Source organism: Manacus vitellinus, unplaced genomic scaffold (genome assembly GCF_001715985.3).
Source record: "Manacus vitellinus isolate BGI_N305 unplaced genomic scaffold, ASM171598v3 scaffold_0_pilon, whole genome shotgun sequence".
NCBI classification, from domain to species: Eukaryota; Metazoa; Chordata; class Aves; order Passeriformes; family Pipridae; genus Manacus; species Manacus vitellinus.
This window is the reverse complement of record NW_021938789.1, coordinates 56544108-56570692: the sequence shown is the minus strand read 5'-3', so window position 1 is coordinate 56570692 and position 26585 is coordinate 56544108. Positions and strand designations below refer to the sequence as shown.

Genomic DNA, 26585 nt, shown 5'->3' with positions numbered 1-26585 from the left:
ACGGGACACGGGAGGACAGGCAGAGCACGGGAGGACACGGGAGGACACGGGGCGCGGAGCTGGAGCCGCCCCCGGACGGGACGTTCGGTGACCGGCACTAGCGAGGAGAGCTGGGGCTCTGCCCTGGCGCCTTCCTGGAGAGGTGCGGAGCTGAACTTCCAAATGGAACAGAACCCAGGCACCCGCCGCGCCTCCCGGGGCAGCAGAAACCCCGCAGGGAAAAGGACAGCGGTGGAGGTGACGGTCCCACCTTCCTCTCCGGAAGCGTCAGGAGCGCTGTCCCAAGCACCTGCCAGGCAACACGCCCAGGGATTTCCCAAAGGGCCGCTCACCTTTGGTCGCTGTCACCGCTGGCTCAGACAGATGAACTCTGTACTCCTGGTACAGGTCCTGCGCACCGGTGCCCCCCGGGTGCTGATGCTCCTGTTCCTTCTCTCTCTCTCCCGCCTAGGAAAAGCTGTTCTTCCTCCCCTGGAAGGCCACAGCGCCGCTCTCCAGCCTCCGTGATTTATGTGTGACTCGGAGCAGAATGGATCGCTATCGATACTTCATCTTCAACCAGAGGAACATGGTGGTGCTGGGGATGTTCCAGATAGCCCTCAGCACGGTGTGCGTCGTCAGCGGGTTCATAGATGGCATTTTCAGAACAGAGTCTCAGCTGGGCAGAACCAGAGCTCCAATTTGGGCTGGGATGGTAAAGTTGTACTATAATTTCTATGCTTCCCCCCTTCTCCCCCCCCTATTTTCTAGCACTTATATTGGGAGTGGGAGGGAAGCCAGGATTTCTTGCTAGCTCTTCCCTGGTTTTCTGCTTTGAACCCAGTTAAAGTTTCCTTATCATGATATAGGCAGAAGAGTGCAAACAGACTTCCCTCTGAAGGAGCTAAATTAAATTCATTTCTACTCGATAATGTAGGAAATGGGGCATAGTGACAAGTGACAGGGAGTTTGTTGCAGAAGCATAGTGACCACAGAGAAGCCACCAAAGATGAGGAGGGGAACACTTCATCCTCACATCAGGTAGATGAACATCTGGGTGATGATCTGTGTCCCACAGCACAGTGCCCCTAATCCTCTGTACTGCAGTGGAGGTCCCTGCTCCCTGGCATTCAGGACCCTGCTGAGCCACACTGCAAGGAAATTGTGCTAAAGAGCTCTCTTCAGTCCAGAGGCTGCCCATCTCCTTTCAGTCATTTCTTTCTTTCCTCTGCAAAAGGTGTGTGGACTTGGGAAAGCAGTGCACATTTTTAGCACTTTAAATCAGACTTATGCCATCAGTTTCATTATTTGGCCAGACCCATAAAGCTCTGGTCAGAGGTAGCAAGGCCATGGGGGAAGCAAGTGGGCAGGATGCACGTCACACATGTCCTGGAGATGCTGCAGAGGAAAACAGAAGAAATGAGCAATTCTCTTCCCGTTTCTGACCCAACAGTTACTCTGATCCAAGCCTTGAAAACAAGGACTTTTCATCTGCGCTGTAGTAGTTTATCTTAGGAATGTGATACTGGTCTCCCAGTTACCAACTCCTTTTGTGCTCTGCAGGTGATGGGAGTCCCAGGCGTGCTGGCTTTGTTCTCCTCTCAGAGGAAGAATCCAATCCTTGTAAGCTGGAGGGGCAGATGGGTGGTTGTGTGTGTATGGGGCAGGGGCAAGATGCTGGGGCAGTCAAAAACTATCTGAGTAGGGAGTGAGCTGACTGGTCCTTCTGCAGGATTAAGAGCCCATTTCTTTGAGTTATCTGCAGAAGAGCTGCTGTGTTCATAAGCAAAAGGAGGGATGCAGTGTTACCTCGCTTTCTGCTGCAGCAGACAGGCACTGGGTCTAATAACAAGCAAAAATCTGTAAAAGCCCTTGGTTTCAAATGCTTTTCTTTTGGTGGTCCTTCATGTTGTTAAGGACTGTTTACACTAAAGTAGGAAACAAAGGCTTGCACTTCCCAGGCAGGTCTCTCCAGCCATGCAAACTCCAAGGGGGGATATTGTATGTAAATACAAGATCTCTAAGGACAGAGTCTTGGGGTAGCACCTGTGATTTAGATTTGGCACTCAGCTGTAGCTCACAAATTCGGTATCCTGGAAACCTTTACTGCTTTGTGTTTGGCTTCCTAGTGACTGTTGCTACTTGGTACGTTGTTGTGTTATGGGAGGTCAAAGGTTAGTAATTATAATGCTTGTTAGTACATTTGCAGGAGGATAGCTTTAATTCTTTTTCTCCCTAAAATTCTCTGTCTAGGTGAATGTACTGATAGGTGCTTCCATAATCTCTTGTGTTGCCATCCTCATCGTAATAGGTTATAGCTCCTTCACACTGAACTATGGTGAAGAGGAGGAGCTGAGTTCTGCCCCAGTCCATGTTATCCATACTGTAAGTATTGATATAATGATAATTTGCGGGGAACTAGACACTCTTAATCTGCAAACAGTACCAGGCACAGCTTATAGACAGAACCAGAATTCCAGGAGGTGTGCACACTAGGCCAGGTTAGCTGCTACCGCTTCTGAGTGCAAAAGGCTGTGGATTGAGCCATGAAAAAATACTGGTGCTGCTCATGAAAAGGTGCTGACTGCATTCCTGGCCTGGTTTGGGACAGCGATTGCTAGGCTTGAATCCTTTCCAGCATGCACTTTAGGTGATAAAGTTACAGCAGTTACAGGTCAGCTGGTTAAACCTGGGTATTGTTTCAAGTGTATCCTCCTCAGTAAAGCTGAAGAGAAGGAATGAGTTAGCCCTTTTATGCCTCAAACCTGGCACAAGCAGTGGCTCTCTGTGGGGGTGAAGGCATCCCAGGTGGATGAAGCTGACCATTAGTTTATTGCAGGACAAATCAAAATGTCAGGCTGCTAAGGTGCAGGACAGCAAGAAGACATTTCTCATTTTCAGTGTGAAGAAGAGCAGCCATCCCTTGGGTTTCTGCTCATGGTTAAAGCTATTTCCAAACCTGATGCCACTGCATAGCATCTCACATTTAAACAGTAGCCTTATTTTACTCCTTGTTCTGTCTGAGGATCACACTTGGCTTGTCCTCCAGAACTCAGAAAGAAAAGCCTTTAATAACACTGACTACGAGTCAACCTCCTACGATGCAGTCTCAGCATTCTTGCAGTCATTAGATTATTTTTGGTGGAGAGTTTCACTTTTTGAATGTGGCTTTAACGTCTCCTTTTCCGTTTGCAGAGGTTCATACTCAGTAAGGTGGTCAAGGGTGCTAACATAGCCATGCTGGCTGCATCTATCTGCAGTGCCTTTGTTGTGCTGGCCATGGCTTACTTGGGGTGCCGGAGCCTTCCACGCTGCTCCTGCTACGACAGCGTGACTGGGATGGTGAGTGAAGAGGCCAGGGCACAAGTTTATTCCTACTGAGGGGGGGTGGGAGGGGGAGAAACTGGGGAGAAGATGTGTTTTACTTCTATAAACCTAGTCTCAGCTTCACCTCAGTCTAATTCTAAGAAATTCACCTCAGGGCTAATTCTAAGAAATTAAGTGGATGTTAGAAGACATTTATACTTACTTTTTTTTTTCTTCTTTTACTACCTCTCTCTTATTTACAGTCTAATGTACAACTTAACATAAGTTATCTCTACTTTCCAAAACGTTTTTGCTACTGTGGCCCCAGTTCCTATGAATTCCTCAAAAACTGCTCCTCTCACCCTTAAACCAACAATTGCTCCTGGTACAGCATTTCAGAGACTTACTGGTACTTACACACTAGAACTTCAAATTCAGTAATAAAAATATCTCCTGTACTGTGTGTGAAGTGTAGGGGGGATGATGACATGCCACATTTACAGCTGATTTATAAGGACTCTGCCTCAAGTGATGGGGCACATGCTGTAGGTCTGCTAAGTGAGCTCAGTAAATACCAGTTGCTTCTCTGCTAGAATAATTCTATGCTGTGTTATTAAATATCTCTGATCATCTGATTTGGTAAGGAAATAATGGGTCCAGGCCACAGGGCAGCTGTCCTTGGCTAAAGACACTGAGCGGGTAACGTGAGGTTGCTGTAAACTTTCAAGCTAAACTTGTTAGGAGGAGTGGACTGCAGAGACATTTAAAAGGAATTCAGGTGTATCTTGAACAAATTCACAGGTGAGGTATTTGATGGTGCTGTTTCTTTCACAGGAATGGTTGCAGCCTACTGAGGACCAAAATCAGGCTGTGGAAATGGTTTGTGCTGTACAAAGTGAGTACCCCAGGGATAAGGAACATTCTGAAAAAGCTTTACATCCCAGGCCAAAATCCTGATAACCAAAAGGGAGGCAAAGGGAACTCAGGATTTTGTGCAGGTGTCTACATCAGGTTTAATGGTTTCCTCTTTCCCTCCCCACGCAGGCTCTGGGGGCAGAATTTTTAGCTTCCCAGATCGGTTTCCAGCCCAGGATGTGGAAGCAGAGGAAGACACATCCAAACCTCCACCATACACCAGACTGACTTGAGAAAGTGGTTGAACATTTTGTTCAAACATGGCAAGAGAGATGTAACAAGGTCTTAATCTTTAAAGATGGTTATGCACTTTTCCTTGGCCTCTTGAAAAACACACACAGGAAGAGAGAAGTATTGAATGCCAAACATTCAGCAGAGACCACAGTGCAGAGGAGAAGATCTGCAGGTGGTTTTGGACATTCAGACTTTGTATGGTTAAAATACCTCATTGCCTCTGGAAAGCGTGAGCATTTTTTTCCTCTGGCTTTTGTACTGAAATCATGTTTTATTTCACTAGAACTCATCATGCAATTTGTGTAGCACTGCTAGCCTTAGGTATTTAAATATTAAATACAACTGAATGTTTTTCAAGTGCTGTCTCAATTTCTCCCTCTTACTGAGTGAATTATTTGGATGATACAATACCTGGAGAAGAATAATGAAGGACCCACTTCAACCCTGAGCTTCAGAGCATTTTCCTTTTCTTCTTAGTAGTAGTAGGGGCAGGTAAAGTTTTTGATATGAAGCCTTGACAATGCCATTCAGGTAACTCTGTCAGAATGTGGATTCTGAGAGGTGTACATGTGTCACTACAATTAGTTTAATGCTGAAGTGTAATGCTAGAGTGTGGTAGGAACTGGAGCTGCAGTAGCTCCTCTTACAGAGTCACAAATACTCTGAATTCAGTTCAGGTTTTTCTGTTTCGACTTTGGAGACTGAAAGTTTAAAATAAATGCTTATTTTGAAAAATTAGTTTTCAAACCCAAAGGTATTTAGCTTCAATCTACCTATAAATGACTAGGAATGAGTGCCTGCTTTTAGAGGTTCTCTAATTACATACTTTTTCTTTTCAGTTAAGGTAATATGAGATTAAATTAATATTTAGAATCTTATGACTATGAATAATATGTTTTCAAGTAGAAGGAGGGAATGTTTATTTTTTTTTTTTAGCTAGGAAATGCTGGATACTTAAAAGATATGTAAAACTGAGATGGACTGGTGACTAGAATTTACTTGGTGTATAGTAAATGCTTATTACTTTTCAAGGTGAATGTTACCTTCTAGACTGAGCTATTTTACAAGATCATTGGTACAGATATATTCTGTGGAAAAATTGTGTTGGTGCCTTGCTAAACTTGATTTGCATCAGAGAAATTGCTCTAAATGCTTAAAACCAAACCACAGCAAGAACACAATAAAATCTTTATTCTCTTAAACCTCTTGTTAGGGAACACAGATGTTATTGTGAGGGAAAGACTTGAAGCACCTGTTCATTTAGCTCTTCAGTTTTAATTTGCATTTGATGCTGTAGTTTCTAATAGCTATCCTGATAGTCCAAATAATCACTCAGATGAAAAAGATGATAGCAACAGTAACCAATGCATAGCAGGTAATGTACATAATGGAATAATTAGGGATTAGCAGACAATCCCTTAATATTTGCAGCCTAATCCTATGCATGCCAAACTCACATTTTCCTATATCACTCAGTTTTTACCCTTAGGCCTTCATCTTCATTTCCTATAGTTCTACTCCATTAAGCAGATCCTCCTGAAATAGCCAGTTCCATTTGTCAGTCCTCTGTTCTGGGCCAAGGGTAATATTTCTCATGCCCTTCTTCCTTTTGTGTCTTCAGTGAAGTTTATCATTCTATATCATACATTGGTCCAGAATCAGACATGTGATTAAACAGTAAAATGTAACTAGTTCTGGGCACTAAATAAGACCACTTGTTTCATCTTCCTTTCTGGACTAGGTTGGGAGTTATACTTAGCCCAGTCAAACTTTTGCTTACAGAAGATTAATTTGTTTTTCATAGCATATGGCATAGTATTTTCTAAGGGATTAGACCTAAGGGACCTAAGCACTGCATTGTTTGGCATAAAACTTTGAGGCTCCAAATAAAATTTAATCCAGGGATTTTAGGACTCTTGGAACATTGGGATTAGATTTTATTTTGAAAACAAAGCTGGGAAGAGCACTGAACAAGTGGGAAGTTGCTGCTCTGTCCCTTCTGAAATGCAGCCAGAGGAAGCATTGCTGCTGCAGTGTTTTTGTACAATAACTCTTCGGCTGAGCACTTCCCCAGGGTGTGTGGAATATAATTAGCACTGGTCTTTGAGAAGAATCACAGTCAGTTCTTCACCTGTAGCAGGACTTTTAACCTCCAGCTAATTCCGAGCTCTGGGAAAAGGAGCTGTGCTCACTGGGCATTCTGGTGTCTCAGGAGAAGTTCATGGAGAGCTTGTGGAAGTCCTTCAATTTATTGCCTAGTGATCTCTGAGCAAGAGAAAGTCCCAGATTCTGCTCCCTACTCTCTGGGCAGTTCCATGTGTTTTGGGTACTCATAATCACCAGATAAAATACATAAATAAGCATCACAGGTCATAGGAACCCATGGAGGGAGTTTCCAAATCTCTAATCTTCAGCCACCTTTTGGTAAGATGCCTTGTTTTATTTAGGATATAGACACTGGTCTTTTAGAAGACAAATAAGTTTTGACTTTCTTGTTGCTGTTTAATTTGCCCTTTAGCCAACATGCTGAGGAGGTATGTGCTAAGTGCTAAGAAACACTTATGTGGAACTATCTTTACAAAACCAGCTCCCTCCACATCTGGATTTTAAAAAAAAAAAAAAAAAAAAAGAAGGGTTGGAGATTTTATGATTCTATGATTTTGGGACCCATTCTACTAAAACTTATTACAGATCTAGACCAAGGTCTTCTGTTCTAGTTTCTCTAAGGGACCTCTCAGTCCTCTAGAGCAAGGAGCTAGAGCTTCCAGTCAGCTTCTGTCATCTCCTGAAGTACATAAAATTCCCATATGTGCTTTATGATTCACTTTTAGGTGAATATCAAGTGTTTATCTTGCCTGCACGTTCTGAGCATGAAGTGGTAGATGACTTATCCCATGATGCAGACTAACACAGCATTTGAACAGGGCTTGGAGAGTAAGTTCCCATCTTGAGAAAGTGCTGTGAGTAGAAGGATAAGTCGTGCCCACCATGAGGCATGTAATTCAAGGAATGACCTCAGATAAGATTGATCTTATTGAAACATATAAAGTGCCTTTTGTGGTCCCAAGAGTAGTTCTTGATTTTTTTTTTCTCTAGAGATTGAAATCTTTTTCATCACTAAAGCAAAAATGTCAGGTTTAGATTAGATACTAGGAAGAAAATCTTCACTGTGAGGGTGGTGAGGCACTGGCACAGGTTGCCCAGGGAAGCTATGGATGCCCCATCCCTGGAAGTGTTCAAGGATGGAGCTTTGAGCAACTTGGTCTACCAGAAGGTGTCCCTGCCCATGGCAGGGGGATCAGAATGAGATGATCATCAGAATGAGATGGTCACTTCCAAACCATTCTATGAAGACATTTTACACTTTTTATTGTAATCTTGAACAGAAAAATACTTAAACCTGTGTAATGAAGTCCCAGTGGACTCTGGCACCCCTCTGTATGTAAACCAAGTGTCTGTCTTACTGACTTTAACCATTAAGATTATTCACTGCTGGAAGTATAAAGAAAGGTACTCAGATCAAGAGAGCAGCCCCAAGCACCAGCCTCCTTCCCCAGCCCTCCTCAGGTCACATAGTGCTTCCTCTGCTGCCTGGCTTCAGCCAGGGGAGCTGTCCCCATCTCTGGGTGCTTGGGCCAGCACCTTATCTTGGGGCTGCAGGTCCTACTCTGGCAGCTGGAGGCTTGACTACATGTCACAGAAAGCCAAAATCTTTCTAGCTTTAGTTCCAAGTACCTTCATGTGTTTGCCTACAGAACCACAGAGTGGTTGGGGTTCAAAGGGGCCTCTGAGATCATCTTGTCCAACCCCCCCTGCTACACCAACCAAAACACAGCTGGTGTCATGTTCACTTGATGGTGTCAGTGCTTGGATTACTTTAATATAGTAATTCACACATTGTAATTCAAAAGGGATGCTGTGCTTTTTTCTCTGGTACGGTGCCTGTCAGCGAGAATCAAAGCACTGAGCGTGACTGCTTTCCCCATCCTCAGATGCTCCTGGCATAACTCCAAACCATCTGCAATGAAATGCTGGGGGTTTTCTCCTTGGTTAACATAAACTGCTGTTCTTGTACATTAAAAGAAAGCAAGACTCCCTGAGAGGTTATTGTGATCACTAATAACTAAAAGCAGCCTGGCTTTATCAGTCTAAAAAGGATTTTGAGTTGCTAAAATGCACTGCTCAGCCTCTGCATCATTTCTGGGTGGAAGTTATGGTCCCATCCAGAAGTACTATTCCATAACTAGCCATTGCAGTATGAGATGGTACATACTAAACATCATTCAGCAGCGTTTGACTGCTGGTTGAACAGAGAAATCAGCTTTTATTGTGAGCTTGCAGAGCACACACGCTGCTAGTCCTGGTTTGAATGCTGCGCTGTTGCATCAGCTCAGGTAACTCCTGAGCCGAGGGTGGCCCCTGCCACCACAACTGGTGCAGGTCAGGTCCTCCTGGCACAGCTCCGAGGCACAAACTGAATACCCAGCCCAGCTTTGCAAGCCTTTGATCAGTGGCATTCAGTGACAGGCAGAGCTCTGCCAGCATGGCAGGTACTCCTTTGGCTGTGAAATAGCCTTTAGCAGCAGACATTAGTGTGTAAAAGAGAAGTCTGCTCCATGCTACTTCTAAATAAAAATATAAGTAATTGATTCAGCAGCAGCTCTAAGGCCTTGAAGGCCCTTATTTTCTTTTAGAGTCCTTCCAGTGGTGCAACCACAGCATCCCTGTTGCAATACCAGCCCCTCAGGTCACTCGCAGACACCCAGTTTCAACAGCTCTTTCTAGGAAAGGTGGGTTGGTTTTCCAGAAAAGTGACAGCTGCAGTATGGAAATTGGTGGAAACTGATTTCCAGTTTAATGTCAGTCCCTCTAATTGGTTAGCACTGCAGAAAATACATTCCTGATTGCAGTTTCCAGTGCTATATTTAGTGGCCCGTTCCACATGCCGGTTACGGCGCCTTCCCTGAGCCTGACCATATTTCCAGGGACATTCCATGGCTTGTGTTACCCCCAGCTTTCACTGGTGGAATTCAGGTGCATTTTTATTTATCATGCATACACACATCCACAGCACCTCCAGTGGAAAGGGCCTTGCCATTTGTTCCCAGACTTTTCCTCACTGGCAATATCCCAGGAACCAAGCTGACTTGCCCTTTCCCTTTTTAGGGTGGGCAGGGTGGCTGCTGGAGGGAATGGTCACACACGACAGGGTGGCCCTCTGTGTCGAATGGTGGGTGTCACAGCAAGTGCACCTCAGCATGATGCCTGCAGAACAGTGAAAGCAAAGTCCAGGGGGAAAAAAAATAGAAATTTCAGGTTTCACCTGAGCCCAGAGCTTCCTCTTCACCAAAACAGCCTGCACACGTGAGCGCTGCACTTCAGTCACACTCACCTTCCTTCACTTCAGAAATGGAAATAACCTGGTGTTTTGAAGAGGAATGATAGATGCCAACGTGACCCCTTGAAGCCAAACATCCACCTCTTGCTTGGTGTGTTGGAAATTGCTGGTCAAACCGGAGCAGCCAGGAGCAGGACACCAGCATCTCACTTTTGACATGAGTTCAGGACCCTGGTTATGGACACCAAGCACTTTGTGCTCACCCTGTGCCAGCATTATTTGTGTTAAGTCAAAGACAAGGCATTTACGTAGGCTGAGACTAATGTTGCCCTATTCCCTGATGCACAGAACAAGGCACACAAAATCCCCAGCCAGAGTTAATCACAGGGCCATAATCAGAAAGCTAATCAGGGAAGCTGATTCTGTAAGCTAATGTTCAACTAAGGGCAAAGAATTTTCTGAAGTCATTTCCCGGATAGAAGGGGCAGGAGGTGCTGGGGAGGAGGGGAAGAGGAGGAATCTTCATTCCAGTGAGAATCAGGGAACCTTTTCAGGTGCTTTTTTGACAACTAGCCTGTTTGGCACTTTTTTATAGATAATATTTTATATGTTTATATTTATTTATATTTTTATTTTTCATAGATATATGGTTGGTGCAGTTCCTCCCCTGTGATGCTGGGCTACTGGTGCTCAGGGTCAGGGCAGTCTTTACTGGGAACAAATCTCTTTCCCCTTTGCTGGCAAAAGGCAGTAAGAAGCCAGAGGATTAAAAAAAAAAATATCACAGCTCTGCATTTTCATAGCCCAGCCTCTTCCAGCATGAAGTACTTAAAAATTGAAGCCAAGCTTCTCTATAGGTCGAAGAACTGGCCTACAGAAGGGAGCCTTAAAAGAGCTGGGAAAGGACAGGAGTAGCAGTAATCAATCAAAATACAGATACATTCTGAAAACAGAAAGTGGTATTTGCCCGCAGCTGAGAGGAGGAATATTCACTTTCCTGGTTTTTTTTTTCAGTCAGTAGAAACCCCACCTAACATAACTGAAGCACGGCATGCATTTTTCGGAGTCAGTGTGTGTGATTTCTTGAGTCTTAGGATCATAGAACCACAGAATTGTTTCGGTTGGGAAGGACCCTTAAGTCCAACCACTGATCCTTACGGGTCCCTTCCAACTTGAGATATGATTCTGTGATTCTCCAGCACTAACAGTGTGTAAGTATGGGGAAAAGTCCTTGGACTTAAATCTAACTTGCGGAGGGAAAGCCCATCAAAGCAAACAGCATAAACAGCATAACAGCATAAACAGCCTGCCACAGCAGCTTCTCTGTAGAGATAGGAACTGCTCTGTAAAGATAGACCCTGCAGCTCTTCAGGTCAGTCTAACCAAAACACACAATTAAACTGCAGAGTTTCACTTGCACTTTCTGAGCTGCTGCAGTAATGTATCTTTTTTTTTAGTTACATCTTCAACACTACCAGAAACATGTGCTTGACATTTATATGTCATCTTAATTTAAAAGAAAATTACTGTGGTTTATAATTCATGTTTCATCTTCTGGCTTCTGTCCACTACTTGTTTCTAAATACACTCACCACTTACTTCTTTAGTCAATATTAGTTGCTGTGTATATAGTGTTTATACTAAAGCAATACATGCAAATATTGCTAAAGCCCTTGCCCCCCACTCAGTAACCATGACTTAGGGTGATGGCTGGAGTTTTCACTTTCCAAATTCTTTGCCCTCAGGGCATCTCATAGCAGTTGCTTCTGTGTCTCTTATTTTGTCTGATGCAGGCAGCCTCCCAACCCTGATTGACCTAAATTTTTGCTACATCCAACAGCTCTTCTCTAACAAAGCCCAAGAGCTGGAGCTTTGAAGCAGATGCTGTTGCTGGACTCCCACCTGTGTCACGTACCACACAGGCACCTCACTGCTGTCACAAAAACAGTCTTCCAAGTGCTGCATTATGATGCCAAAGTATGCATAACTATGATGGCCAAAAATACATGCATGTGAATATACATGTTTTCTGGTCATCATTTTATATATATAAAGAGAATATATGTTATATATCTTTATTTATAATCTCCTATCACCATGCATAAAAATGAAATATACCTATTTCATGACAGCCAAAACTATTGAAATTGATTCTTTCACTTCAGATGCAATTTGACAAAAGCACAACCTCTGTAAGCCTTGTAAGCCAAAGGCAAGGGCTGCCAACCTTGTGCTTTCAACAGCAGCATCACAGTGACTCAGATATTAGCTCAGTATGGGAGTTAGTACTTCAAGGTAGTAATGAGGATGCACAGGAACCTGGAAACCCCCTCTGGATAGCACATGCCTTTTTTTTTTTAATCTGCATCTGAATTTTTAGTTGCTGAATCCAGGAGTCCTTTGCTGCTTCTGATTTGTGAGTGCATTAAAAATATCTTGAAGTCAATGGAAAAGCTGTTGCGTGTATTTTAGGGTCAGTTTAATCTTTTTCTTGTTGTGTGTTCTTCCTCAACTAAAGAAAGCACCAAGGGACAGAGGATTATGAAGGACCAGGAGCACCTCAAGCCCACTGAACATTCCAAAGCGTTTTCTTGGGCAGGAGTGGGCGTGAAGGGTGTGGAATGACCAGGCTTTTATGTAACAGCAGCCAAGAACAAGAACCTGTACCTCCACCTTCTGCAACAGCCCCAAAAGTGCAAGTGCAGGCTCAACATGTAACACACATTCCTGTACTTCACCAACTCCATTCGTAGCCTGGAGCCCTCCTCCTACTCTTTTAGCCACATGCAAAAAGAAATTCTCTTCCATGAACATGTATAGGGTTTTTTTTCTTAAACCTTCAGAAAATCCTAGCAGTCCCATCATCCCATGGCCAGGACTTCCAGTTTAACTGCAGTGTTAAAAGATAGCATTTTGCTTGAACTCCTCTTCTGACAGCTTCACTTTGTAGCACTAAGCCAAGACTCAGATAGGCCACTTGTCACAGGAAGGGAGAGATGTTTTTACAAACACAGCCTCTGCTCTGTGACCTGAGATTTAGATGCCCAGAATGCTGTTTTTAAAAGCAAATAACCAAAGATTTTCATTAAGAGGGAGTTTAGCATATTGCCTCATGCTGGAGTCTTTTCTGGCTGTGACCTTTCCAAAGGAGCAGTGCAAACAGTACAAAAAATAATAATAAAAAAGGAAGTACTGAGCTAAGATCAGGGTCTTATGACTCTTCATATGCTCACATTCACACTTGTTGCTTCTTCCTGTTTATTTAAATACATATCTCTGTGTGTTTGTGCATGCACATGTGTGTATGAAAAATAGAGGCTGTAATCACACAAGGTCCACGTTATTGTGGTTTTACCACTGGGATTTTCCATTCTCACAGCTACATCTGTGCAACACTCCACTGTTTTTCAGGGGGCTGATGACATCTGAAGCAGAAAATTCATTTCAAAAGGTGCTTATAAACTGTTAGAAAGACAGTGCTCTTTGGCACTCTGTTAACTTGCTATTGAAAAATATTAATATTAGTAGAAAGAAAAAACATGCACCACTATTTTCTGAAATGAAGATCTGATTATATGATGTGCTGCTCTTGCTCTCAAACACAGAGGCAGAGTTGCTGCTGTCAGCTTGCACTGCAAGCTCTTTGCTGTGCTATAAAGAGAGTTACTTGTTCTAAACAAGCACCTGACGTGAGCTGACTGTACAGAAAGATGGATTATGACGGGCAGATAAAAGGAGAGGGCCCTTGAGCTCTTTGGTGTTGTCAAATATAGTTGCTTTTCCTTGTTTCTCCGGGAGCAAGTAACTACCTGAAGATTTTTGTGGGACTGCTGTTGTTATTTTCAAATGTGTGAGCAAAGTCTGTTTTCAAACTCCATCTCTTAATGGAAACACAGACTGTAAGATCCAAATGCACCCTGCAGGTTTCAAAATAAGATGAAAGCAGACAGGAATCCAAAGCACATGCCCCCTCACCTTACTTTTTTTTTTTTTTAATATGGTCCATGTATTTCAAAGCCAATCTTAATTTGGGGGAAGAGAGAATAGGCTGCCTCCTTTTGAACGTTTGATACTGGCAATGCCAACTCTCATATACCTGAGGGCAAAGTGAGTTGCAAGCTCTACTATCCCAAAATAACAACAAGGAGGGAGAGAGGGAGAGTCATAAATCATAGCCTGATTTGGGTTGAAAGGGACCTTAAAAATTGTCTAGTTCCAACCCCCCTGCTGTGGGCAGGAACACTTTTCACTAGACCGGGTTGCTCAGAGCCCCATCCAGCCTGGCCTTGAACAATTCCATGGATGGGGCATCCACAACTTCTCTGGGCAACTTGTGCCAGTGCCTCACTGCCCTCACAGTGAAGAATTTCCTCCTAGTAAGCACAGCACATTTGTTAAATGCAGGCTGGGGAGAGGATTACATTTTGTTGGGGTTTTTGTTTTGATTTTTTTTTAATGGTCATTGGTATTGCTGGGAAATTTGCTTTCCAATAATTTCAAATGATTAGCTAAGGATTCTATCATTCCTGAATCACAGTGGTGATTCAGCAAAGGCAGAAAACAAAACATGTCTGTAATACCCACATGGAACGGGACTGAGCACCTCATGGAGTGTCCCTGAGTGACTAGCAGCTCTTACATGGCCTTCCTTTGGGACCTGGAAATAGCTTCCTGAACTATAAGGAGCTGCCTCCAGGAAGTACTTTAATACATATCAGTCTCTGACATGCCTGTTTTTTCAGGTGGGAGGCTGTGCAGAGCCCAGGGAGCCCCAGGACATCACTGGAATCCAGCAGCCATTCCTCCTCTCTCTGTGTCTCTTCCCAGAATGAGGCCTCCTTTTGGCACCCAGGGTCAACTGACGAATTTCAAAAAGTCCTTCATCCTAAAAACTATGGAGGTTTTTTGTGAGCCATAGGATAATGAGTTTCTAACGTTACTTACAACTTTAGATTTAAGATTACATGTTGGTGTTGCGTTGATTTGCACAGGAAATCAGGCTGCCATTTTAAAAGGAACGTTACTGTTGCTTTAAAATGACCCAGGGCTCTCCTTTTTTATCTGGGAATTGCAGGTTGTTCAGTAAAACATCAGTCAATGACCTTGAAAAGCAGGACTTTGGAAAATAAAAGCCCATTGGAACTATACGTTCTGGTGAAAGTGAAAATACTCACAGAGGGCACAAGGAACACGAACTTCCGAGAATTTATAAAAGCAGGAAGTCAGCAGATGATCACCCAGGGGGAACGCTGGTGCAGGGCTACAGTTTAAAGATGGCACTTCTACTGCGTCATACAGGATGAACCAGGTAAGAAGAGCATGATCAGCACATGACCAAATGTTATGGGAGACAAAGACAAAACTAGGTATTTTCGGCTGCAGGGTGATCAAAGCCATAATCGTTGATCAGTTTTGTCTTCATGCAAAGCTGCCATATTTGAGGGGAAACAGTTACTTTTTTCTGCTTTCCCATTTTCCTGATTCCAGGAGGGAGAGCACTGGTGAGGCACAGATGAGGGTGGTGAAGGTCACAGGGAGTAGCAGAGCTGCCTCCTACTAAACTCTTGTACGAACTCCCACAGTACACCCTTCCATAAAAGTCAGAGCTTAACTTGTTTTTTAGATCATTAAGCTGTATTTTAGAGCTGAAATTAAAGAGAAAAATATGACTTTCATTAGGGGTTCTCATCTATTTTCACTATATCTGGAATGCTGGTTTTTAAAACTATTGACTTATGAAGATGAGAAAAACCAACGACAAAGGTGGAACTGTTTCATCTTTAATGACTTTTTGCTTTGGGGAGATTACAGTACACATAAAACCCTCATGGATTTATTTTGATGCTTCCTAGCATCTTGATCACGACGAAGACATGAGACATTAGAAGCCCCACGAAACCCTAATGCACAGCATGAGTACTAGGACACATCCAGAGCCTGTATCTCGACCTCTCGCCCTCCCCAAGTTGCAAACTGCTTCCTCCCTGGGCAGCTTTCTTTTACCAAGGTCCCTTCTGGTCACTCCCAAGGTCCAAACTCACACGGCAAACCATCAAGATAGATTAACAAAGAGATAACAAGGAAGTTAAGAGTTTTTATTTCTGAACATAATGAGACGAGAAGAGTAATGGAGAAGATTCCTTTAGGCTCTTGACATATGTTCAAGGGTCAGTAATTCCTAATTTTGTAACGGTTGCATCACTTGCCATTCTTCTGGAATCTGAAATAAATCCCAAACATACTTCTGAATCATCAGGTGGGTGCCTCGGATGCCTCAGATCCACCCGGAGCCATCACAAGGAAGCACTGACAGCAGTCCAAGTGTGGTGGCAGTCTTGTACAAAACTGTCACCCACACATACAGAAACCAGAAACTCTTTTTCCTCCCTCATAGTTTTTTTTAACCGTAAGAAATTAGATCATCATTCCTTGTGTAATTATTGAAAACAAGTGATAACAGTTTGTGGCAAAGACAGTTTATTAGGTTTCTGGAATTGTGTCTTGCCCTCCCCCAACACATAGAAAATAACCCGACTTTACAATTTGGTTAAAGTGAAAATGCACATACAAAGTATTCAGTATTTTTGACATCCATTTTGGGGGCAGAATGTCACCACTGAAAGCCAGGAAGCAATACTGAATCCTGCATTACTGACCACGTTACTTTTATGGCAAAACCATTAAAACATGCTTTGTGCTAAACATGAAATTACATACTTGAACACCATTTCCACACAATTTTCATGACATGAGGGCCTTTATTTACAGGCTGTGACAACTCAAATAAAGCTTAACAGGAATGCAAATTTAACAGTAACACTGTAGCTACATCATTTCCTTACCTCAACCCCCGACCTGATCGACTGACTTTGAAATTCTGGGGTTATTTTATTAAAAAAGGAAAAAACCCAAACACAAACCAATAGGCAAAAAAAAACCCCACACTTGTCAACCTCCTTGGTAAACAAATAATTAAGATGGATCCTTCTGAGAAAAAGGATTAAGGACATGAGTGAAAAACAAGCTGTCCAATAGGACTGTAAACCATATTTATTTACAATAGCACACAGATAAATTTAAGATCAATCCTTTTCTTAAAAAAACAATAAGTACACTAGTGTTAAAAAGGTGATTGTTTCTGAAAGGACTGTAAATTCTAGTAAGGTTCAGAGTGAATACAAAAGCTCCCTTTTACAAGTGTCTCCTAAGCAAAAATACTGTCACAGTTGAAGCAGCTTTATAGTATAACCTTTTGTTTAGATTATTTTTAAACATCTTCACTGTATTAGACCAAATGGAACGCTCTTTCTAAATCGAGAAAAAAGTCAATGCATTTTTATTTTGTCGGTTTAAGTTGCAGTGGAATTACATCTTAACAACTGTAATAGTTTACATAATACTAGTTATCTTGTTTCAATGATTTGTTTCGAATGTGATCACTAGGGTGGCAGCTTCTGAACTGGCCCTTCCATTTAGTTTCCAGTCAGCAACACCTGCTACATAATAATAATAATAATAATAATAATTAAACAAACAAACAAACCCCTTCATTTATACTTCAATTCCTTCAAGAACTAAGTCACAAGACATTGTTTGACATGGCATGTGAATGAAGTCATAGATGGCATTCTATGGCTTACATTTTGCTTTATGAAATTATGTGCAACTTAGCACCATTTTTATTATGAAACTCGACCTTATTATGAAACTTGACCTTCGACAGAAGTGAAAAAAAAAGCGGCTGGAACTACTAGAACACAGAAGAAGATGGTTCTGGAGCAGTAATTTCCCTCCTCTGACCCCTACTAACTCACACTAGCAATGCCAAGGATGCCCCACATACAGCCACGACATTACAAGCAGGTTTTAGCTCAAAAATCTGTAACAGATGATGTACTTGGTAGATTTACTGCATGTTTCAAAACCTACTCTAGTTTGGATTCAGAAATATTTTAAGCAAGTCCCATATTCCTAACGTTCCATCCTAGGCGTTCCCTTCCCTGAAATATGTTATCAAGTTGGTTTCTCAAGATATTTGAGAAGCACTCATTGTCACTAAAATCCTCCAAACCCCCATCTTAAAAAACCAATATGCTTTTGCCAACTTCACTAAATCTTTTATTTACTTAAGTGTTTTTACTTACCCTGGGACACTCAACTCAAATACAGCACCTTTAGAAATATGTCCTCATTGAAGTTTTAGTAAGGTCAGAGAAGTTATGGACAGTTAAGACCCCAAATTTACCCCAAATCCTGTGCTACAGTACTTTCCATAAGAGGCAATGCATAGTTTAGTACCACATGCTAAACATAAAAAATTAATGAAGTTTTAAGTATCAAATAATAGTCTAGAGGTAGGGATAAGTTGGTCAATTCCCTTACCACTGCCAAGAAGAAACAAAGTTCACAGTGGAATGACAGGCCAAACACCAGCAGTTTGCACTTACACTGACAGCCCAAACTTTGACAGTCCTGGTTTTTGTTTTTATAATAAAAAGGTACCTGCTTACTAATTTGCTAGCAGTCACCAAATATTCCTTCATATGCCAAAAATCTCCCCACTTGCTGACCCAAAACCCAAGCTCCCCAGCTGTCAAAAAACTCTCCTTCTCCTACATTATTCCAATGCAAGTAGCAACCAAAAATGTTAGTAAACTGGCCTACTATTTTATAACCTTACCACAAGTGATGAAAAACAACCTCAGGCAGCAAGAGCTCAAGCAGAATTGCTCTGTCAAAACTTCACATGAAAGTTTACGTTCCCATATATTTATAGTGAAACTTCAGTAATTCAGAAAGTACAATTACAAAGTGCAAGAGCATGACATGGGCACATCTACACCAGGGGAAAAAAAAAAACAAAAAAACAAAAAAACAAACAGAAAACCACATTAAAGTGCCAAAGGATTTGCTATAATTGCTACCAAAACCTGGAACTTTGCCAAGATCATAATTCTGAAGCACTTGCAAACAAGACAAGGTGACAGGCAGTGATAGTGGGATCTAACACCAGCAGGACGTGGCAGGTTTTGGTTCAGGCTTTATATGTATCTCGTCACGATCTGGGGGTTGACTAAGCATTAATGGCTTGTGACTTTTAAGCTTGTGAGCCAGTGTCATGAATATGGCCTCCACATGGTCATTGTCATTGGGGTTCTTGGCAGAGGTCTCAAACAAGGGCATGCTGTGGGTATCAGCAAACTTCTGCGCCAGGTCCGTGGGCACCTGAATGGCACTTCTCAGGTCACACTTATTTCCAACCAGAATCCGTGGGATGTCGTTGGCAAGAAGGTGTTGTTTGCACTCCTCTATCCATGAGGGCAGACTGTGGAAGCTGGCAATGTTTGTCATGTCATACACGAACACCACGGCGTGTACATTCCTGTAGTAGTGCTGCACCATGCTCTTCCTGAAGCGCTCCTGGCCTGCAGTATCCCACAGCTGTATCTGGAAAGGGAAAGACAGCAGGAGAAAAACGTGGTTTACTACTCGTGTTGGAAAACAACACAAATTTACCCGTAGCAAGGGGAGTTACATGATCACAGAAGTCCACTCTTCTGAATTAATCGTACTGAAAAGTTTGTGCTGAAGAAAACTGTTGCATTTACACAATTTCTGACACTTTGGCTTTCAAAGATGCTCACGAATGAGGCCAGGAACAATGATGGCACAACTTGATAAAAAATACAAATTTCTGAAGGTTTGTTGGAGACTGTACTTTTCAGGATTTTTATAAAAACAAATGCTGAAATCTTGGCAATAGCATTTTCATTTGAAAGTAACACAAAATACACGTTACCTCACAGTACAACCCTCAGCTGACACGATTTTTGTTATTGCCAAAAATGTCATCTTCCCCAAAGTTTTGTTCGCCGTCTATTGTGGTATTACATAAAAACAGGAAGAAATCAAGCCATGCTTGATAACATCATCACCACCACCACCAAAAACAGGACAAAGAAATCTGTCCCTGCAGTGTATCCACTGGAATAAAACCCTCCTATGAAGAACATCTAACTTCAGCTTATTTAATGCCTAAACTGGGACCACGCTGTGGTTTGTAGTATCAAAATATGCATAAAAGGAAAAAAAAACCCAAAGAAAATAATGCATAAACCTTTGCATGTTAGCTTAACATGTGACTATTGTTTCCAATACTAGGGTGTGGCTCTATCACACAAATCTGAAAGGTAATTCCCATTCCTCGGGAAAAAGCTGAGTCCTGGCTTCCTGTCTGTCATGCACAGCTGATCCCTGATGGCTGGGGCAGATTGATTACTATTCAGGCTTCTGAGCAGAAAATGTTTCCTCCCTGGGAATGAAAGCTGAGTTCTTCTTGAGACTCAGAACTCAAGGAATATTCAATGTTCTGTAGACAATGAAGGTAAATTTAAAATTCAATCTGTCCTCATGAAAGTTACAGCTGCTATGTAATCGTTGAAATTGTTCTCCCATTACCACAGTTCTGCATTCCTTTGATCCAAATGTTTCAGTAAAACTTCTTTTTTAGAAATTGCAAGCATCCTGAAAGTTGCCTTGTTTACCACTTTTACCAGTGTCTTTTTACATTAAAAAAAGGGAAGTCCAAGTGCCAAGAAAATCTGCTGACAGCAAGGATTTAAGATGCATCACTGAGAGAGAGAAGGATTACAGTATCACACAAAATTGTTTTGAAACAGTAAAAATAGGGTGAAACTCAACAGAAGCAGATGTAAAGTCTTGATAACAGTGACTACCAGTGAAGACTTTTCCTTTAAGCACAGGGTTCATCAGGTTGGAAAGTATTAAAACAGATGACAACCCAAATACACGAGTCAATCACAGGATGTTATGAATCACACGTGTGACAGACTGAAGGAAAAACATGTTTCAGACGGTGTGACTTTTCCTGCAATGTTATGTTCAGCCCCAGCCACCCATCCTCGAGAAAAACTCAGACCAGAGCAGTTGGAAAAGGCAGTTACTGGCTGCCTCAGGGGAACTGAGGATTTACATGAAAACATGGGAACAGCTTGGCTTCTGCAGCCTAGTCCAGTTCTCTGCAGCTTCTGATCCACAGACTTAAAAAGACCCGTGTGCAGCTTCTAAAAGGGTCCTTAAGATTATTAAGAAAAACAAGCCAAGTTGCCCTGCCTGTGATCACAGTAGCAATCTGTCTCATTTTAGAGTAAAAACTCGCTTTTTGCCAATGGTATTACACTCCACACACAGTTGGCTCCATCTCCATTGTCTGTTAAGGGAGTTCAGACAATCAGATTAAACACAGGCTCCTAAGTTTCGGAAAGATTCAGTAACAGACCCAGGTGAGAGATACTTCTAGTTCTCTGCACTTGCACAGAAAATGTTCATGAATGTGACAAATTAAAGAGAGAAGAAAGAAGCACAGATTGAAGCAATCCTATGTTCAGACAACATAATGTTAAAGAATGACTACAGATAAATCTTGGAAAATGCTGTATCAAATTTATTTAAAGAGGGAGCTCATTTCCACAGGCAGCTGTGAGCTTACAATTCTCTCCCCAGCTCATTCACAGAGCAGAAATCAGTCATGCTTCAGTCAAGCAAGTTCCCCAAGTGTATTGCCAGCCTTGGGTAAAGAAGGGGAAATTAAATTAAAGTTTTACATATCTTACAAGGTAAGCTTAAACTACAGTTCCTCCTAAATTTTATTTACATGCAGCTTTCAAGTTTGAAGGGTGCAAATTAAAAATGTTAATATTCCTGGCAAGGAGTAGTTTGCACTGAGAGGAAAATCCTTTCCCAACATTGAAAACTTCACACTTTGGAAGTTTCTTTTCTCCTCTTTCCAGGTGAACTTGAGGACACTATTCCTCAAGTTCTATTTCTGCCCCTCCCCCCAAGTATTTTCTCCACTGAAAAAACAAGACTGAGAACATTCACATTAAGAGATGTGCACTGATGAAGTAACATTAAGACTACTGTTTCATTATTAGTCTAAGACCATCCATCTTCAAGGGAACACATTTTTTTATAACAGCCCTTTAAAATGTGTATTTTGAAGATCTGGTTTAACAGCATAACTCAGTTAATAAAACCGTGTACAGAATCACTTTAGGGGAGACAAATGGCGTAATATCTATTAGATATATTGACTCAGCTATCACCTCCCACCTTCTGACTCCTTCTTGTGGATCCAGAAAGGCTGTTTTCTAAACAAGGACTCACTTAGCATGCATGGTTTGTAACACACTGCTAAAAACATAACTGGCCTTTGATAAAGATAAAATGGTAAACTATGTCTCCTTTTAAAAGATTTGGGAAAAAAAACTTGGAATAGCTCAAAGGTACAGAACATGATGTTCAGACTTTCTTCCCTGAATTTCATTTGCATCCTTTGCTCTTTTAATGTAGGTCAGTGAAGAGTGACATCATTGTTTTCATCAGTTTTCAACACTTAGATCAACTGAGGGAGAGGAAAATTCAGAATGCAAAAAATTCATTTGTTGAAAGCTTTAATTTACTCGTCACATTTAGGTGCCAGTGTTTCATATGAAGCTGTTATCCTGCTGTAAAAGCTATGAAGGAATACATGTGTACCTATGTCCTGGAATTCTACACAATTGCTGTATGGGAGACCCCCGGACGAGAAGAACTGTGCTTGTGTTCCTGCCAGTGACACAGCATTTCTCCAGCTGTGAGGGAAACGCTCGGTGCTGTAGCAGCACAAGGAAGACCATCCAGCTGGCTGGGGGAAGGGCAAAGGGAGAAAAGAAGACATTACTTTATAACCTCCTTCAGTGCAAGAGGAAAAATTCCCTTCGGGGTACAGCACGGACCACAGTAACTCAGTTCATTGAAGCTGCTCTCTCCTGGTTCAACAGGCACTGCTGGAGCTCACTGCCACATGGGAGAAAGGTGAAGATGAGTGAGAGGAGGTGCCAGAAAACCAAAAATTGGTTCAAACTTGACAACACTCAGCATCCCACTAAGAGCTAGAGTCCTGGCCATGATGACAGAGTTTATTCCTTTAAAGCTCAAACAGAACTTCCACAAAGAACATGCCTCAGAAGAGCCTCCCTCAGGTCTCCGCCCCCCTCAAAGAGAGGTGGTGTATTCTGCAGGTAATTCTCTCAAGAGTGCAGAAAAACAACCTACCACAACATGTGCAACAAAATGGCACGATAACCTGTCTGAAGCACCTCAGAGCTGGGGATTAGGCCATGTTCTTCTTCACTTCTCTCCAACAAAGGCCAGGCAGAGGCGATGACAATGCCAGTCAATAAGATGGTGCTGACAAGACAATATCCCTCGGGAGTTTCTCTCCTCTGTCACGGACAGCAACAGACAAGGGAGTACAGAATTTCAGCTGTCAAAAAAGTTCTAGTCAGTGGTTTTCTAAAGGAAAACAAAGACTCCTATTCATCTTTATTTTTTAGTTAAAAAAGGATCTGAGGTAAAGAACCGCACAAGAGTAGGAAAGCAAACTGGCTTTTCCACTCTTGTATGCCCTCCACAATTTACTCAGCCAGTAAGTAAGCAAGGAAAAACTATAGCTTTCAGCTACATGACTGTAAGCTGTAATTATAAACACCAGGACTACTGTTACTTCCTTTTTCTACACAACTGAACTTTGGTCATGGAAACAAACCCTTATACAGAAGCAGACTTGTGCAGGGGATTCTGTTTAAAACCTGTTACTGCTGGTAAACAAACTGCATTTGTAAGCTGCTAGAAGACTGACCTGCAAATGACTGTCAGGATCACCACCAGCATTTCTCTATCTACCAGGCAGACTAGGTGTGTTTCATATGCTTTTATAATTTGCTTTCCAGCACAAAGAAGACAAAAGAGCATTTTTTTCCTCCCATCCAATTTTCCACTAAATTTAGTTCTGCAAGAGTAATCTTCAGCTAAACCTATAATCAGAGTAAAAGCACAGTCAAATGCAAGCCAAGTATCCAGCCCGTCGCTGTCCAGCTCTGCACCACATTTGCCCAAACCAATACAGCAAACAGAATCCTAAAAATGAAAAGTTGAGCCCTATTGCTCGATCCTGAACAACATTCAATTTCCTAACATTTTTAAAGCAAAATGATCATAACAGTGGCACCTAAGCAGCTTGAAGGTTCAAGTATGTAACTTGAAGGTTAGAGTAACTGCAACCCTTGCCTAAAGACAAACGCAGAATTTCTGTGATGCAACAAACTGATGATACCACACTAAAACAGAGGTAAGAGATCTGCCTAAAGGCCCGTTTTAAAGCAAAATTACTGATTAACACCTGGCAAAAGACGCACAAAGGTTTGGCCTATGGTAGGAATTGTTCATCATCACAGAAACCTACACAGCAGCTACATTTCCGATAAGACCCAATCACACCAAACAGCTGGAGTGTGATGGGAGGCCTGGAAACTCCTGCAAGGGGCAGGGTGCCCGGGACGCCCAGAGCTCAGAGAATCACAGAATCTGTAAGGTTGGAAAAGACCTATGGGATCATCGAGTCCAACCTCTGACCCAACACCACCTTGTCTACAAGACCACTGAGTGCCAATCCAGTCTCTCCCTAAACACCTCCAGGGACGGTGACTCCACCACCACCCCGTGCAGCACATTCCAATGCCCAATCACCCTCTCCGTGAAGAACTTCTTCCTAATGTCCAACCTAAACCTCCCCTGCCACAGCTTAAGACTGTGCCCTCTTGTCCTCCTATTGCTGCTTGCCTGGGAAAAGAAGCCAACCTCCGCCTGGCTGCAACCTCCCTTCAGGTAGTTGTAGAGACCGATAATATCCTCCCTGAGCCTCCTCTTCTCCAGGCTGAACACCCCCAGCTCCCTCAGCCGCTCCTCACAGGATCTGTGCTCCAGACCCTTCACCGGCCTCGCTGCCCTTCTCTGGACACGCTCAACATCCCCTTTTATCACCCACGGGCGCCCAGCCTTGGCGGCTGCCAGGGGCTCTAGGGGCGAGCCGGGCACCCGCACGCCTGGCACGCCCCCGCGGGTGCCGGGCGCCCGTGGCCCGGAGCGGGTGTCGGGGGCGGGCCGTGGCCCGAGCGGGCTGTTCGGGCGCGCCGCTGCCGGAGCGGGCTGTCGGGGCGGGCCGTGCCCGGAAAGCGGGCTGTCCGGGGGCGGGCCCGTGCCCGGGCGGCTCGGGAGGGCCCGCCAGTACCTTGAATGCGCCACCTCGCCGTTCGGCCTGGTGACCGGCCCCCGCTCGCGAAGTCCCACGCCGATGGTGGCCTCGGTGCGCTGCGGGAAGCGGCCGGCGCAGAAGCGGAACGTGAGGCAGGTCTTGCCCACGTTGGAGTCGCCGATCACGATGATCTTGAAGATGCGCGAGCGGGCGGGGGGCAGCGCGCCGGGCAGCGCGCCGGAGCCCGTCAGGCTCAGCTCCAGCGAGGACTCCACGTCTCCCCGGAGCCCGTCAGGCTCAGCTCCAGCGAGGACTCCACGTCTCCCAGCCGACCGCCATCGCGGGGCGCCCGGGGGGAACGGGAACGGGTCGGGAATGGAATGGGGAAGGGACGACGGGGAGGAGCGCGCGCCCTGAAGCGAGCCTCCCGCCTCACGCGCGCCGGTCACGCCACGGCAGCGGCGGCAGTCGCGGACGGTCCTCGCATAGCGCGGCGGGCGGGGGCCTGCGGAGCGGGCGGCGGCGCGCAGGGGGCGCCAGGCAAGCCGGGGACCCCGTGGAATCGGGAACGGGGAACCGGGAATGGGGTCTGGGAATGGGGGCTGGGAATGGGGGCTGGGAAAGAACCTGCAGGGATGCGGTGGGACCCCCTGCACCCTCCGGGCGTTCTGCGCGTCGTTGCAAAACGTGCAGTGTGTGAACACTTTTTCTTAAGACAGGGTGTTTTTCTTAAGACACCAGGGTGTTCCCCGGTGGTCTTCGTGCGCTTTTTCCAAGCCTGTTCATGGAGAAGGGGGATTTAGCCCGTGGAACAGAGAGCGGTTAATGAGCAAGCTTTAAGTGATGCCCGTGTGTTGGAAAAACAAATTACTTCTTGGTAGGATTGGTTAAGGTTTAGGGCTGGACGTGCTTCAGTGACCTCAGCGATGAGAAGGTGGCTGGGGGTGAAAATTAGAGGAAACGGAGAATTTGTATTCACATCCCAACAGAACTTATAACGGTACGGAAATTACAGGGTAAAATGAGGGTGCTGCTCCCAGGATGGAACACAGTCGACACGCTCCACGATGACTCCCCATACAACAATAAGCACCCGCTAAAGGTGGAGGGAACAGAGGGTGGAGCAGTGGAAATCCCTGCGGGGAGAGGAACTCAATAGCACCTGTCACTCAAGGGAGATAGGAGGAGATGCCCTGCTGCTGAGCCAACGACTGTGGCGAAATCTCTCTCCTTGGATGAACTTGGTTCATTAAAGCCTAACTGTAACATTAACACACACCTCCCTCCCAAAGTTACCCGCCTCCAAAGCACAACTACCCCCATCTGGGCGTGTGCCCTCTGGTTTTTTTGACTGTACCTTGAAAAGGGAAGCGGGAGAATTTTACACCAGTCAGTAACAAAGGTATTTATGACTAAAGTCACTCAAGCTCCATCTAAACGTAAAGAAATAGTATAAAAGTAAGTTGAGAATGGAGGAAAAGTTAGGGAAGACTCCACCAGAACTCCTGGGATCAGTTGACGGGCGGAACCTGTCTTCTCATTCTATAGGGACATCTGTTGGGTAAGAACCATACTCTATGCATGCTGGATACTTTTATCGGGATTAGAGCTTGTCTGTTTATTGCTTTAAATACATTTTTGCAGTCAGATACTGCCACTGGCAATCTTCAAACCTTAACCTGTCACAGTTTGTATCAATAAAGGGTGTTATTCTGTAAA

The 26585-nt window shown here is 43.8% G+C and overlaps 2 protein-coding genes across 2 annotated transcripts; one reads left to right on the top strand and one right to left on the bottom strand.

The window, feature by feature from the left end:
- The first annotated feature begins 449 nt into the window (after positions 1 to 449).
- On the top strand, positions 450 to 5317 carry LOC103767270. Its single transcript, XM_029961792.1, has 6 exons — positions 450 to 694; positions 1543 to 1602; positions 2233 to 2364; positions 3175 to 3321; positions 4120 to 4180; positions 4330 to 5317. The coding sequence occupies exons 1-6, from the start codon at positions 530 to 532 to the stop codon at positions 4431 to 4433; spliced, it is 669 nt and encodes a 222-aa protein (XP_029817652.1). The 5' UTR covers positions 450 to 529; the 3' UTR covers positions 4434 to 5317.
- Positions 5318 to 16232: 10915 nt separating this feature from the next.
- On the bottom strand, positions 16233 to 26189 carry RAB33B (RAB33B, member RAS oncogene family). The gene is made up of 3 exons (XM_029959616.1): positions 26163 to 26189; positions 24917 to 25468; positions 16233 to 19219 (listed from the first exon to the last, which is right to left on the bottom strand). The coding sequence occupies exons 1-3, from the start codon at positions 26187 to 26189 to the stop codon at positions 18776 to 18778; spliced, it is 1023 nt and encodes a 340-aa protein (XP_029815476.1). The 3' UTR covers positions 16233 to 18775.
- Positions 26190 to 26585: the final 396 nt, after the last annotated feature.